The sequence below is a fragment of the Lepisma saccharinum genome, chromosome 8 (genome assembly GCF_977018435.1).
Source record: "Lepisma saccharinum chromosome 8, izLepSacc3.1, whole genome shotgun sequence".
Taxonomy (NCBI): domain Eukaryota; kingdom Metazoa; phylum Arthropoda; class Insecta; order Zygentoma; family Lepismatidae; genus Lepisma; species Lepisma saccharinum.
Window position 1 is genome coordinate 69210249 of NC_139236.1, and position 14075 is coordinate 69224323.

Genomic DNA, 14075 nt, shown 5'->3' on the forward strand with positions numbered 1-14075 from the left:
GCGAAGTAAAATAAACTAAATCAATCAATCGATCCCAAGACGGGATCCCTGATGTCATAGCGCGGTGCTAACCACTCAGCCACGGAGGTCGGCTTAGTAAACTGCTGTTTACGTCGCCGTCTCTTAACTTAGAAATAATAGTTCATGTTTTTATTGAAGCCATTTCTGAGCGTAACTGCTACTACAATTGGTCTTATGTCCCTTTATACTCAATCAATACTGTGGCGGTAGAAATTCTCTTTCCTGATTTTATACCAGATAATCCTCGAATGCAAAAGGTGATTTAATTAACATTTACATTGTCTGGAGTGACTGGGGAAAAAAAGTTGAAGAAAAAACCTGCGACTTGTCTGATACTGGGTCCCGGGTTCGAATCCCGGACTGGGCATGGGTGCTCTTTGTGAGTGTCCCTTCATTAATTTCACATATTTATGATTAGACTAACGTGGCAGATGCGAAGTAAAATAAACCAAATCAATCAATCAATCTGTCTAATACTGGTTGGTTACCTTCCGTGATTGAAAGTAAAGTTTTAATTCAAGGATATTTCGGGGGTTCAGGCATGATAGGCCTTCTCCATTACCATTAATGCGAGTATGTTTTGAATGTGTTGTTAAAAAAAAAAAGCTGTGGGCGTTCTTACATCCTCTAACTTTGTCTAATTTTAAATAAAAGCAAGCTAAGGTGTTATCAGGTAGAGTAATTCAAAAATATATCCCCGAAGCTTTTTCCACTCAACCCCACCCCAGAACGTTGATAATCCGCTATTATTAGTTCTTCTGATTTTTTAAGCAGATCTCCTGATTTTTCAGGGGACGATCTCCCGATTTTTGAAAATATGACCTGGCAACGCTGGTTGGCAACACAGATCAGCTGCATACCCAGTGCACATAAGACAAGTCAGCCCTGTACTGTAAAATAGTAAGTTTTGTTTTTATTTCTTCTATCTGTTAACATTTTAGTGGTCTAAATTATTAAACTCATAAAGCGTATTGCGTATTAACTTAATAATTAATACATACTAACTTATAAGGGTAAAAATTGACGTTGTTTAGAGTAGGCTTACGAGTACCCCAGCTTTTTCAACACGTCTTTCGTTCAGTACCTAGATGTAGTCTTTTGCTGTAGGAAAATAATGCTGAGGCTATTGTTATTTACATGGTGAGGTTAAATAGGTCTATATGGAGGGAGAGAGAACCACCCTTTCTTCTATAACTTCTGCTTTTGTGTAGTCTTCCAATAAGGCCAACATATTCGGGTCTGCCTTTATTGCCAGTCCATTAAAATAAATTAAAAGGTACTGTACCTTACAGAGGGTTACTGAGCAAGCAAAAAGAGCGTTTAAGTAAACAGTAGCCTAGCCAATATAGAAAAAAATGACACTGATGCTTAGCCATTGTTTTGGCTCTCCCCCACAAAGCAAGCAACACAAAATGAACAAATTACTGTCAACAATATAGGTACAGTGCATCATATTCTCAAAAACATTTTAGTGAACTCGTGTCCAACATTATAGCTATTATGTTAATTATTGTGACAAGCTCTAAGCACCAGCGCTTCATAATCATGTACCATTACTCCATTAGCATTGTTATTATTTTAATATTATAATTATGGTACTGGCATGTGTCCGTTGCACTAGGTATACTGTAATCAGTTTCACTAGGTACTGAAACCAATTTCACTAGATACTGTAATTAGATTCAAACTTCTTCTTGAGTGAAATGCTGTTAGTGCATCACTCATTTCTCACACTGCAGCTTTGCAACGCCGCTGGTAAAAAATAAATTAAAAATCCAATCCACACCACAGTAGTGGCCTAACGACGGTGGAGTAACACATCTGCTGCTGAAGCACCTTTAACACTTTTGCTGCGTCTCTAAAGACTGAGACTCAAGTCAGGAGCTGAGTTCACAGTCGTCCATTTAGTTAACACTAACAAGCGACACCCATCAGTGTCATACGCACTAGGCGAGCAACCGCTGCGACACATACTCACTGAATGTGTTAAAAAATGAATGGCTTTAAAATTTTAAAACTATACTTATAAATTTTGGAAGTACCCTTTTTTTATTTTTTTCAAAGTACCTTTAAGAAGTAACACAAGTAACCTTCAGACTAGCATGTGTCCATGCGCATAAGTGTCTGTACTTCCAGGAATTAGAGATCTTTTATCATCTTTCCAACTGAGTGATTTCTTATTTAATTCTTCAGTGTAAATGTCATGTTTATGACTCCGAATAACATGCTGTTTATGGAAGCATTCTTTTTCATTGAATAAACAGTTTTTATAATCTTCAAAATTAATTTCCTTTTTTAATACTGCTTTTTTAATTCCCTTTAATCGTTTGTCTACCTTATCGTCAGTTCCATATGCATACATTTTACTCCTTAGCCCAATAAATTCTAACATTGGTTTGCCATTTAATTCATCTTTCATTTTTCCAATTACTTTTTTATTTTTGTCTGAATACAAGTAGTGATCTTTTGGATAATCAGAAGTATCAAATAACTCAGAATGCTTTTTCATAAATTCATAATAATCATGATTTTTCAGCTCAAATATGTATGCGTCGGTGTCTACGTATAAAAGTTTAATATCATCTTCAAATTCTGTTTTTAAAACATTATAGTAAAAATCATACATTAGGGCCTTGCTTAAGTCAAGTACTGCTTGGCCTATATAAATTGGTTTATCAAATTTAACTGATGTTTTATAATTATGTACTGCTACCAAATGCTCACTGAATATTGTTCTTGATTTAAAATTGGCCTTATTTATTGCTTTCTGGACTTTATTGTCTTCAGTGTATAATTTAATATTTTGTTGCTTTCTAACTGATTGCATACTTTTACCAAATACACTGTTAGACATTAATTTCCAAAAATCCTTTTCAAATTCATTCTTCGCTTTCTGTCGCTGTTCAGTATTAAATTTAATATATGGTGCTATAAAGTCTGATTGTGTAAATTTTATTCCTCTGTAAATTTTAGTTATTTTCATTCCTAAGTCTGTATATAGTTTTAATATTTTATAGTGAACAACATAATTCTTTTTATCACAGAAGTGACAAAGTAATTTATTTACCTTTCCGTTAGGTGGTGTTACATTCTCTGGTGCAAGTGGAAGGTCGTTAAACCGTTTATGCAATTTTAAATCTTTTGGAAATGATAAATCAACCTCTAAGACAAAACCAGTAGCACCATCTGAGTTTAAAATATTATCTAAATTTTGAATTTCGTCTTCAGTGAACCATTCAAAATCTTTTTGAGGTAATTTTTGTGATAATGAGTGTCCATATATATTGTTCATATCATTATAATGAATTTGTGTCTTCTCATCTGCTTTGCTAGACGTAGTCGAGCTACTTGCTAGCGCATACCTATTAGAGCACTGACTTATTCCACCCCTAATTCCTTTTTCAAAGAACAGATACATTTCATAATCCATTAATTGTTCTAATTGAACCTTGGTATATTTTAACATGCAGTCCCAAGCAAATCCTGGAGTAGTGTAATACCAAACAGGATCTAATTCATATGAGCTCAATGCTAAATCTCTAAAATTTTCAAAAATATCTGTTAATAATAAGACATCTAGTTTTAAATATAAATCATGCCATTCACCCAAGTCTTTTATTTCCAATTTGTTCCAAACTTTTTTAGCATGATCGTATGCAGACCAACTTATACTTTCTTTTGTTAGTGTAGAATAAAATTTATCAATTGAAGGTAAATTAGTTTCACTAAATCTTTCAAATGAATCCATATATTCATAAGGATAGATGCCTTTTCTAATCACTTTTGTCCCCTGTTTTCGGAATAAAATACCCAAATTATCATTTGAGTAATATTTCTTTGTTTCTCTCAACTGTTCTGGTTCTAGATTAGAACTTAGTGCATCTAAACTACTCGCTAAAAATCTAAATGAATCAATAAATCTTAATTCGATGATGCCTTCTCCAATTTTTAAAACTTTACTGAATGAAATATATTTCTCTTCATTATCTGGAATTAACTTAAGATTACTCCTGTCCTCTCCCAGATTCTTAACAAACAGATGACAATCATATGAACTCAAATTATGGAATAGTATTGGAATAAACAGTGGTTGTTTGTATTTTAAATTGCAGTTTCTACATGCAGCTCCTCTGTATTTTGAGCTATAATGATCGTGATCGCGAACCTTTGAATTTTTTTCTGTAAATTCTTTTTCACATAGATAGCATGTTTTAGCTTTCATGTACTCTTTCAGATCAACATCTGTCATGGTTTTATTTTCCTTGAGTAAACTGTATATTGTTTTGGCTTGAGCTGTAATCTGTTCTATAAATCTTTTATCAGCATTTTCTCCTCTATAAATTTTTAAAGGATTTTTAATGTTTCCGTAAACACTCTTGATATAAAGTCCATAACTACAAGGAATATGTAGCTGTTTTTTGATAGTAAATGATTTTTCTGGATTTGGGTCACAGCTCTGAATTGGTTTTAGAATGGATTCAAAATCGGAATAAATTACATATGGATGTCTCAACATTCTTTGAATATTTTTAAACGATATTGTTGGTTTAATTTCTATTCCATTTTCTATGTTAGATTTAGGCATAACAGGTAAACAGGTTTCATTGTTATTACATATTACTTGATGTTTCTTAACAGCTTCTTCACTTCTAGAACTATAATTTAAACATCTTCGGCAGAAATATTTTTTATGTCCATCAATTTCTAATTGATTATTCAATAAACGACTTAAACTTTTAATCCAACAATAATGATTTTCAAAATAAAGTAGATCAATATTTTTATTATATTCTTGTTTCTTGTTATGGTATAATGGATAAAATACTTGTTCTTTATCTTCAAACCCAAATACCGTTATGTTAAGTTTATTTAATTTTTCGAATTTAGGAATATCTTGAATTTTAACTGGAAATTCAATTCCATTAAAATTTAATAAATCTTTGTATTGTGGCCTATCAAGAGTCGCTGACGTGCAGCTCTGTTGCACATAATGTGACCATCTTTGTGGATCTTTTTTTGGGGTTTTTAATGCACATGAAACTGAATATTTAAAACACTTATTATCTTTATTTTTAATATTAATACAAGCCTGTTTGTCCTTAATTAATTTGGGCAAATCTTTATAAGATGACCCGCTTAATGGTTTATATTTATTAATATTAATTCTTAAATTATTTATTCTGCTTAAAGTCCAACCTGATCCTTTGGCTTCTAATTCATCACATCTGGCTATAAATAAATCTCTTTGAGTATCCCAGAATAGGCTAAGTTCTTCAAACGATCTGATTATTACATTAGGTAATTGAAACTTGTGGGTCATTTCTTGTTCTAAATTTTTAAATTCACATTCTAACTCTAAATTAATCTTAATGTTTTTATGCATATTTAAAGCATTTACAATAAGATTATTTGCTTTATCTTTAATTGAATCCATGTAACTTGTTACGTCTGTATTACCTTCTCTATTATTATGTTGATAAGTTAATAACCTACCTTTAAAAGCAACTTCAACTAAAATAAAATCAGATTCAGGATTATGTTTTGCTTTATGAAGTTGTAGCCTAGTTTCTTTAATGTACTTACCACAAATTTCACATTTTATTTGTTTTATTCTTTTTTTCTTTTGAGGTACTATTATATCTGCGTCAAATGGAAATAAATCATTTATTTTCTTCTTCTTTTTTACGTTTTTCATATTGCCTGATGATCTCTTTTATCAGCTCAGCTTTTTTATATCTCGTAATGTATTGTATTTTTAGTTCTTTAGCAATATTATATAAATCTTTTAATGTATATTCATTTAAACGTTCTTCCATTATTCGTAGCCAATTTATTATATAAAAAAATATTCAATATTAACTTTACCAGACCAGTTGTAAAGCGACTGGAGGTCTTAGCATAGAGTGCGCTGCACAAATCCCCCTTTTATGCTAAACAAAGTTTCGCGAACTTACGTGAGTGTAATTGAGTTTTTAGGTGCCTATGATAATGTGTTTTAGTATAATATCTACCACAGTCACATAAAAGTCTTTCACATGTTCTTTCTATTTCACACTTTTTACAACTTTTATCTTTATTGTAATTATAGAAATCGTCTGGAAATTTAATTTCTAAACATTTAGAACATCGAGCGTCCTTTGGACTAAGCACTTCGTGCGCTTCCATTTATTTAGGAAAAGATATTTTCAATGCTTTATGTTTTACGTGAGTTAACCCTCTTAGCTAGAGAATTTAATTCTCAATGCTTATGCTTGGGGATTGTAATCCCTAATAAACCTAGTTTAGCTAAGGTTAAAATTTTATTTTCATACTCTTTAAATTGAGCATTCATATTTCTAATCATTATTCTTTCAAACTCGTTGGTTGCAGTGTCCTCTGCTCTATATAGGGCTTTCATTCTTTCTTGAAAAAATTTTGGTTTGTACCTCCATTTATTTATTCCCAATATTTTTTCAATTTAGAGAATTACATTCTCCAGCACAGCATAGAAATTTAATACAAATTAGGATTACATATAAAAATGATTATAACAAAAACTTAAAAGATTTATTATTTATGTAGGCTATAAAATAAACATAGATAATTGGTAGCAATATCGGCTATATTTAAATCGTTTTGATAGGAATGATGGCTATTTTATTTTCCCATTGATATAAAGTTTTATTCATATATCTACTTATCTTCTTATTGTCTTTTGTTTCTATTATCATTGTACTAAACATTTTGTTCATTTCGTCTATACCACTTTCATCATTGTGTTTAGATGCTTGTTTTGTTATAATTTTTTTTATATTCCTGTTCTCTGGCTAATAATTTATCAATTATTTCTTGATTTCTAAAATTGGAGTATTTATATATTTCTTTAGTAATATGTGTGTTATTCAATGCTTTAAAAAATTTTATTATCATGTCTTTATATGAATCTGGAAGACCTTTAAGGTTTTTAACACCATTATTGATAGTTTGAATATTATAACCCGATTCTTCGATTAATTCTTGTAATTCAGGTACATTGGTTATTAAATTATCTAATCCTATTAATTCACTCTCACTGGGGGTAAATAATTTGATTTGTTTTTCCATTTAATAAGATATAATTTTTAATGATGCCTTACATTACGTTACCATACTTTACCATTCGATACAATACCACACCTTATTACCATACAATATTACCATAATTCGCTACTCTATTAAGTACATTACTATACTTTACGATTCAATACCGAACAGTGCAATACTATACATTACCATACTCTACGTTACATTACAATTCAATACCTTACTTTACAATACTTTAAAAAATAATTTAAATAAATAAAAAAATGTCAAGGCCGATTACACCTGACGAATTTATTAAACTTTTAACATCTTATAATTTTTTATCTAATTCTATTAATTCCTTTTGTGAAAAATATAAAGTTAATCCTAAAACTGTAGTAAAATATTTAAAAGCTAATAATATATCCTATTATAATCAAAGAAGAGTTGTTAATTTACCACCCCGAGATAATTATGGACGATTTACTTTAAATTTACAAACTCTACGGGAGGTGAAAACAACGTGTGCAGTTAAAAAAACTGAAACGATTAAAAAAGAAGTTAAATTTCAAGAGCCGCTGAAAAAATGTCGATCATTAAAAGACTTGAATAATCTTTAATTAGTTTAAATATTCTATTGCATATAGTTACGATTTCTCATTTTTGTGTAATTTTATTATTATTCTTACCTGTATTTGTTTACAATCTAATTTATTTCAGTTTTGTATATGCAATGTTAAAGTTTGCTTATAACTTAAACAAGGAAGACACGAAGTCTTCGATCTTGGGCGTAGAAAGTGTTAACGTTTTCATATCACCCGCGCGATAAAAGACGAAGCCACAGTAGGAAACGAAAGGGAGCGTTTTTGCACATTATCGCAAAAGCGCTGCTATATAAATGTACGCAATCATGTTGTTTAAAATACCTCTTATTCAATTTTATTATATACAAAATATTATAGCAAAAATTACGGATCAATTTAAACGTTAACGTTTAACATTTTCCGTATTTTCACTTATAAAAAATATATTTTCAATTATAAAAAATATATTTAAATGAAAATTAAGCGACCCTTGGCATTCCATATTGTTCCTTTTTTCGCGCATGCTGATTTCTCCCACTTTCTTGTGCTTTTATATTGATTATTTTGCAGAATCGATATACATGAATCGACCCTAAGCATGGAAACACATATATATCGATTCATCGCTTTCTTTTGTCGATGTAACAATCGAACTAATGTCTGCGAGACAATAACATAGGACGTAGAAAGCTTTCTACGCCCAAAAAACTAAATGGCCCTGCCCACATTTCAATTAAAATTTTAAAATTTATAAGTTATTATCTTCCAGAATTTACTTCTTTTAATAACTCCATTACATCCTTTAATTTAACATCATTTAAATCAGTTAAAAATGCTGGAATATTTTATTCAGATTTTCTTTTCAGATCCAACTTTTGAAAGGGGCAAGATGAATTTGTACCAAGACGTAGTTACCCGGTACGAGGAGGAAGACTTTAATTTAATCGAATACTTGCTCTTGAAATCGCCAACAACTCCTATCAACCAAATGCCCATCAAGATGGAGGAGTTTGATCTCAACACTTTGCGCAACTCTGTGCTTGAAAATATTTTGAACCAAGGCCTGATTCTGAAGCACAGCACCACAAAAGAACTTATTAAATTTTTGAAAGGTGATTTCAGCAACGAAGCCAAGAAAGTTTGTCTTCAAATTTTCATCCATTATTCGAAGATGGATGTACGTCTTCTATACGACCAAGTCAGTTCAGCTTATTTGCAAGCACACAAACTAACTACCCTTGATGAGTTTTTTGACTACAAAATATCATCATTTCTTGTTCCTGCAAACTGGTCCTGTGAAGAAGGGCATGTGTGGATATTTACTGAGGATCGTACAAAATTCATCAGAAATGCTCTGCAGAGCACATCCATCTTGACTGCATTGCAGGACACCATGAATTGTTTTTTAGGCCAGAGCACATGCAGTTTAGACCTACCAAGAGAAATTGAAAATATGGAGATACTTGGTGTGAGCAAATTTGAACCACTAGACATCCTACGAGGAGCGTGTCTAATGAATGGTATCTTAATATGTACCAACAATTTGGCAGGCCATTCTGGGAGTACAATTAATAATGCTGATTTAATTACACTCGCCACCCACGAGACATGTCATTTCTTGATGCGAAAGCATTTTAATGACTTCAATTTTTCAAGTCCTTATACGTATTTGCCAAATTCAGTGCGTTTTGATTCAGTCATAGCAAATCGGCCATTAGAGATGGGGCGGTCTGTAGAACTCCTGATATTCGACAAAGTACAACCATACTGGGCTATATCAAAAGAAGAAGCTGCTATGGCGTTTATTGATCGTTTGAACAGTTCTACGCTTCCAGTTATTAGTGCAAACGAACACAAGAAACTAGGTCTAAAATCTCGCATTCCGTCACTACCCTTTGGTGTTGACATAGACTTGGAAAAAGAACTGGAAGCTGGCTTGTTGTTTTAAGTTGTTTTTGTACATTCAGCTTTCTTAGAACAGTGTCTGAACTTGTTTGCTATTGCCTTGGAGAAATCTTTATAATAGTTAATATTTAACACATTAAAGTAGTGCATTAGCATTGCCAATATATTAAAAATGTTTAAAATAGTTATTTTGGAAAATAAACTGTCTCGGTATGTTTTTCGTTGTTTTTAGCTTAACACTTAAACCTTTAAATTTTATAGGTGTGCTAGAAAATAATACCTGAAAAAAGCTCGATTTTTGCATTGTTTTAGTGAAAAGTGTTAAGATTTTTTAGTTTTAGGCTATACTGTTTTTTATTTTTTCTTAAAAAAGTTAGCGAAAGGCACTCATATTTTTAAGGAGATGCAAGCACTTCGTGCTACCTCCATAAGCGGGGCTCTTGTTTTTTTATTACTTTTTTGTTAGCTCTTATTCAGGGTAGGGCTAGGAATAAATTGGTGGATTAAGGGGTATGTTTCTGTGTGAAAATTAAAAAAAAATTGGTGGGTGGGTTATTGTTTTTGGGTGAAAAGTTGTCCCTTAATCGAATTGCGCTGGAGAATAATACATAAAAACTGTTTTAAGGAAAATATTATATTTTTTGCATGAAACTATTGTTATTTTCTAGATTTTTTTTTGTCTTGTTTTTTTATGATTTTGTGGTGAAAAACTACGCCTTAATCGATTTGCGCCCATATTTTTTAAATAAATAAGGCTCGCTATTTTTGAGGAAAATATTATATTTTTTGTGGTTACTAGTGCAAATATTGATAGTTTTTATGCAAAAGTTAATGGTTTTTTTATGATTTTGGGCGAAAAATTCCGCCTTAAATTTAGGTGCGCTCACAGCTCTTGATCAAATTGCGCTGGAGAATAATACTATTAAGGGGCTCTATTTTTGAGGAAAATATTATATTTTTTGTGGTTTCTAGTGCAAAAATTGATAGTTTTTACATAAAAGTTAATGGTTTTTGTTAATATTTTATCCCTTAAATTTAGATGCGCTCATAGTGTCATTTTGATATCTACTGTTGCGATAAACCAGATAATGTTTTTCAGAACACGTCGCTACAAATGTGACAGAAAAGCGACATAACAAAAAGAAATAAAAGCGCACGCGCGAGCACAAACACACACAGACAATATATATATATATATATATATATATATATATATATATATATATATATATATATATATATATATATATATCCTCATCGTTGCGGTTAGCCAAAAGTGACAAACAACCATGCCACCGGACGTCGAATCCGCTTGTGCGCTCACAAAAGTCAACATGAAAAGGCAGAAGCACTCTATCTGTGTGGCCTATGATGTAACTTTCCGAACTCTTTATTCTTACGTCATGACCGGGGAAGGCAATTTGTTTATCCTATTTGTCCAGCACAGATTTGCTGGTCCAGCTGTCCTCATAAACACATCAATCTTGAGGAGAAATATAGTCCCAACTGTCACAGGTGTTTCTTCATGGTATTCCTTCTATTGTGGTAGCAAGCGTTGGTCCCAAAGTCATCTCAGTGAAGAACTACAGTTAGAAGCGCAAGTAATAAGCAGCATTTTTGCATTCATAGCACGTTCCACTTTGCTGCCAGTGTTTACTTAAGAGAACTCCCAAACACCTTGTGACTTTAACGCGTATTTCTCCTTTGACGAACGTTGTGAGCGTCTACTCGACTTGGAACATTCTACCGGGTGCGCCAAAAGTATCGGTCCCTTTTTCCCAGCAGAGCGACAGAGCAAGAATCGGCGCAAACATGAACTTCTTTTTCATTTTTGCTGTTTCACTTCACATACATTTGCCAGTTTCTTCCTGTTCACTATCAGCAGTTATACGCTGATGGGAAGGGAGAGCGGGAGGGGCTCAAAGTTATAATATAGTGACGTCATGTTTAGGCATCATCCTAAGAAAAAGGCAGAATAAAAAAGAAGCGATGGAAAATTTCAGAAATTAAGAATTAAATAAGCTAGAGTTTTTTTTAAAAAAAGTTTTGTTTAAAGTCCACTTTATGCACAGATAGTCTATACGTTACTGGACGTACATTTATAGTGAAATCAAGACCACTATGTGCCTCCATCGGGTATCGAACCCGAAATCTCTTGATTACAATGCGACGACTTTATCATCACCCCATCGAAGAGGCCCTAAAGAAACCGACAATCAATTTTAAAAATAAGCACAATCTTTAAAATTATTTTATTGATGAAGATTATACTTCCTTAAACAGAATAAAGTTGTGAGCTTTCATTTTTTGACACCTGTGTTAAATATTTTCACCTGTCTTTGAGATATATGTAAGATGCCTAACCTTGATATTAAATCTACAACAGTTGCTTGTAGGTGAAGTGCTGGAATTATAAGCTAGAGCAAATCTCTAAGAATTTCGATTCGAGTAGCCAGTCATATGCCTTGTTGCACTGCTAAGAAAAATACCGATCTATCATAATGAGTATTATTGAAGACACCAGTTTCGAGATAAAGAGACACTTCATGTCAATAATTCTTAAAATGTATTTCTTTTGTTTTTCCTTCACCTATTCTTTCCTATCCGCTCTTATCTTCAACGTCACATGCCCCCCATTTTTCTTTTAATCAGTGACGTGTTTGTAACGACATGCAGGTTTCGAAACATGTGCGATAACATACGAATGTTCCACAGTAGCTTGAAGCATAACTTACTTCTTCTGTACGGATTATTTTTCCAGAAAGTTCAACTTTTTAGTCACTGGTTAGCTGAAAAGATGGACGATAACTTACATTATTATTGTCTTGTCAGGCTGTTTTTTTTTGTCTCCATTGCTGTTTGTTTTTGTTCTAGGTTATGGGGGTAGCACGAAAAAATAGAAATTGGATTTGAGACATGACAAGGAGATTGTAACTCTTAGAGTTTGATGTTGACGTATGCCTACTAGCTTTTATAGATTTACAAACATTCCGAGTAAATTACAGGAGGATTCACAATAAGGCTGAAACTAAATTTAAAATTGGAGACAAGGACATTCAAGAAGATAAAAAAATCTACCTAAGTAGCATTGAAAATCTACTTAGGTATTTTTTTCTTTTTTAACTTTTTGAATGTCCTTGTCTCCAATTTTTTATTCTATGAAAGCTAGAATAATGACGATATTTTTCAGATGTTCTGATCGATGAGGAAACATAAACAGATAAACATTAACACATGTAAAGTAAATGATTTTATAAAATCTATCTTACTCTATTGACTTGAAACATCAGTGGCATGCCCAAGAGGAAGGGTTGGTGGGGGTTATACCCCCTCCTTTGAGCCAGTATTCCTTTAAAAAAACGTCAAAGGTAGGAAAATATGACAAAATGAGGGCCGACTGCCAAGATAAAGTATACGTAACCCCCCCCCCCCCCTTCGAAAATCTTGGCCACGTCACTGTGAAACACGGAAAGAAATTCGAGTTATAAGATACATAAACGTGTTTACGATTCATATTTAGATTGGATGGCCCGAAGCAATAACTAAAGAGGAGCTATGGAAAAGAACAAAACAAGGAGATGTACAGAGAAAAAAATAGATAGATATTGGAAATGGAAATGTACAAATGAGATAACTTCATGTATGTACTAGTCAGGATCTTTTACTAGAAGGAAAGAACGTTTATTGTTATTCGTCAACATGTAATGAAACTGAAGGGTCTTCGTTCTTTCGCCGTTGACCATGCGACAGGTCTGCTCTGCGAAGAAAGAAGAAAGTCATTATAATCTGTGCGAGGGGAAAAAAAATCATCTTACGCAATGTTTCCTGTCAAATAATGAGGAAGATTACCGAAGTCACGTGATTTTTCTGAATATTAAAAAAGAAAAAGAACCGTAATCCGTGCCGTAGCCGAGCCTGACTGTCCGAATGCCTAAGTCAACATTGGCAGCGCATTGGGTCATCTTTGTTTATGGACAGAGATCGCTGATCGTCAGCCATGAATTTTTTTTTTTTTTGGGGGGGGGGGGGTAGTGTCAAAATTTTGTCAGGTTGAAAGCCTGTGTCGTGAAGTGGAATGAAAAGAAAGGAAAAAAGGAACACAGAGAAAAAGGAAAGAGCTGCAAGGAGAAAGAGAAGAACGAAAATAGAGAGAGGTAGGAAGAAGCTACACAGAGAAAGAGAGATGAAGGAAGAAGAGAGAGAGAGAGAGGACGAAGAAAGTGCTGCAGAAAGAAAGAGAGGAAAGAAGACGCTGCAGGGACTGAGGAAGGAAGAAGCAAGAAGCTAGGCAAAGAAAGAGAGAGGAAGGAAGAAGCAATAGAGAGAGAAAGAGAGAGAGAGGAGGAAGAAGAAGAAGATGCTGTAACGAGAAAGAGGATGAAGAAGAAGTTGGAGAGAGAAAGAGGATGAAGAAGAAGTTGCAGAGAGATAAGATGAAGAAGCTAGAGAGAAGGAGAGAAAGAGAAATACAGAGGAAGGAAATATTAAAAGGCTATAGAGGGAGGAGCCAGATAGGTAGAAGTT

General features: G+C 32.9%; 1 protein-coding gene across 1 annotated transcript; it reads left to right on the forward strand.

Moving 5' to 3' along the window:
• Positions 1–838: 838 nt before the first annotated feature.
• Positions 839–10176, forward strand: LOC145991528 (uncharacterized). The gene is made up of 2 exons (XM_083127549.1): positions 839–921; positions 8513–10176. The coding sequence occupies exon 2, from the start codon at positions 8536–8538 to the stop codon at positions 9592–9594; it is 1059 nt and encodes a 352-aa protein (XP_082983675.1). The 5' UTR covers positions 839–921; positions 8513–8535; the 3' UTR covers positions 9595–10176.
• The last annotated feature ends 3899 nt before the right edge of the window (positions 10177–14075 follow it).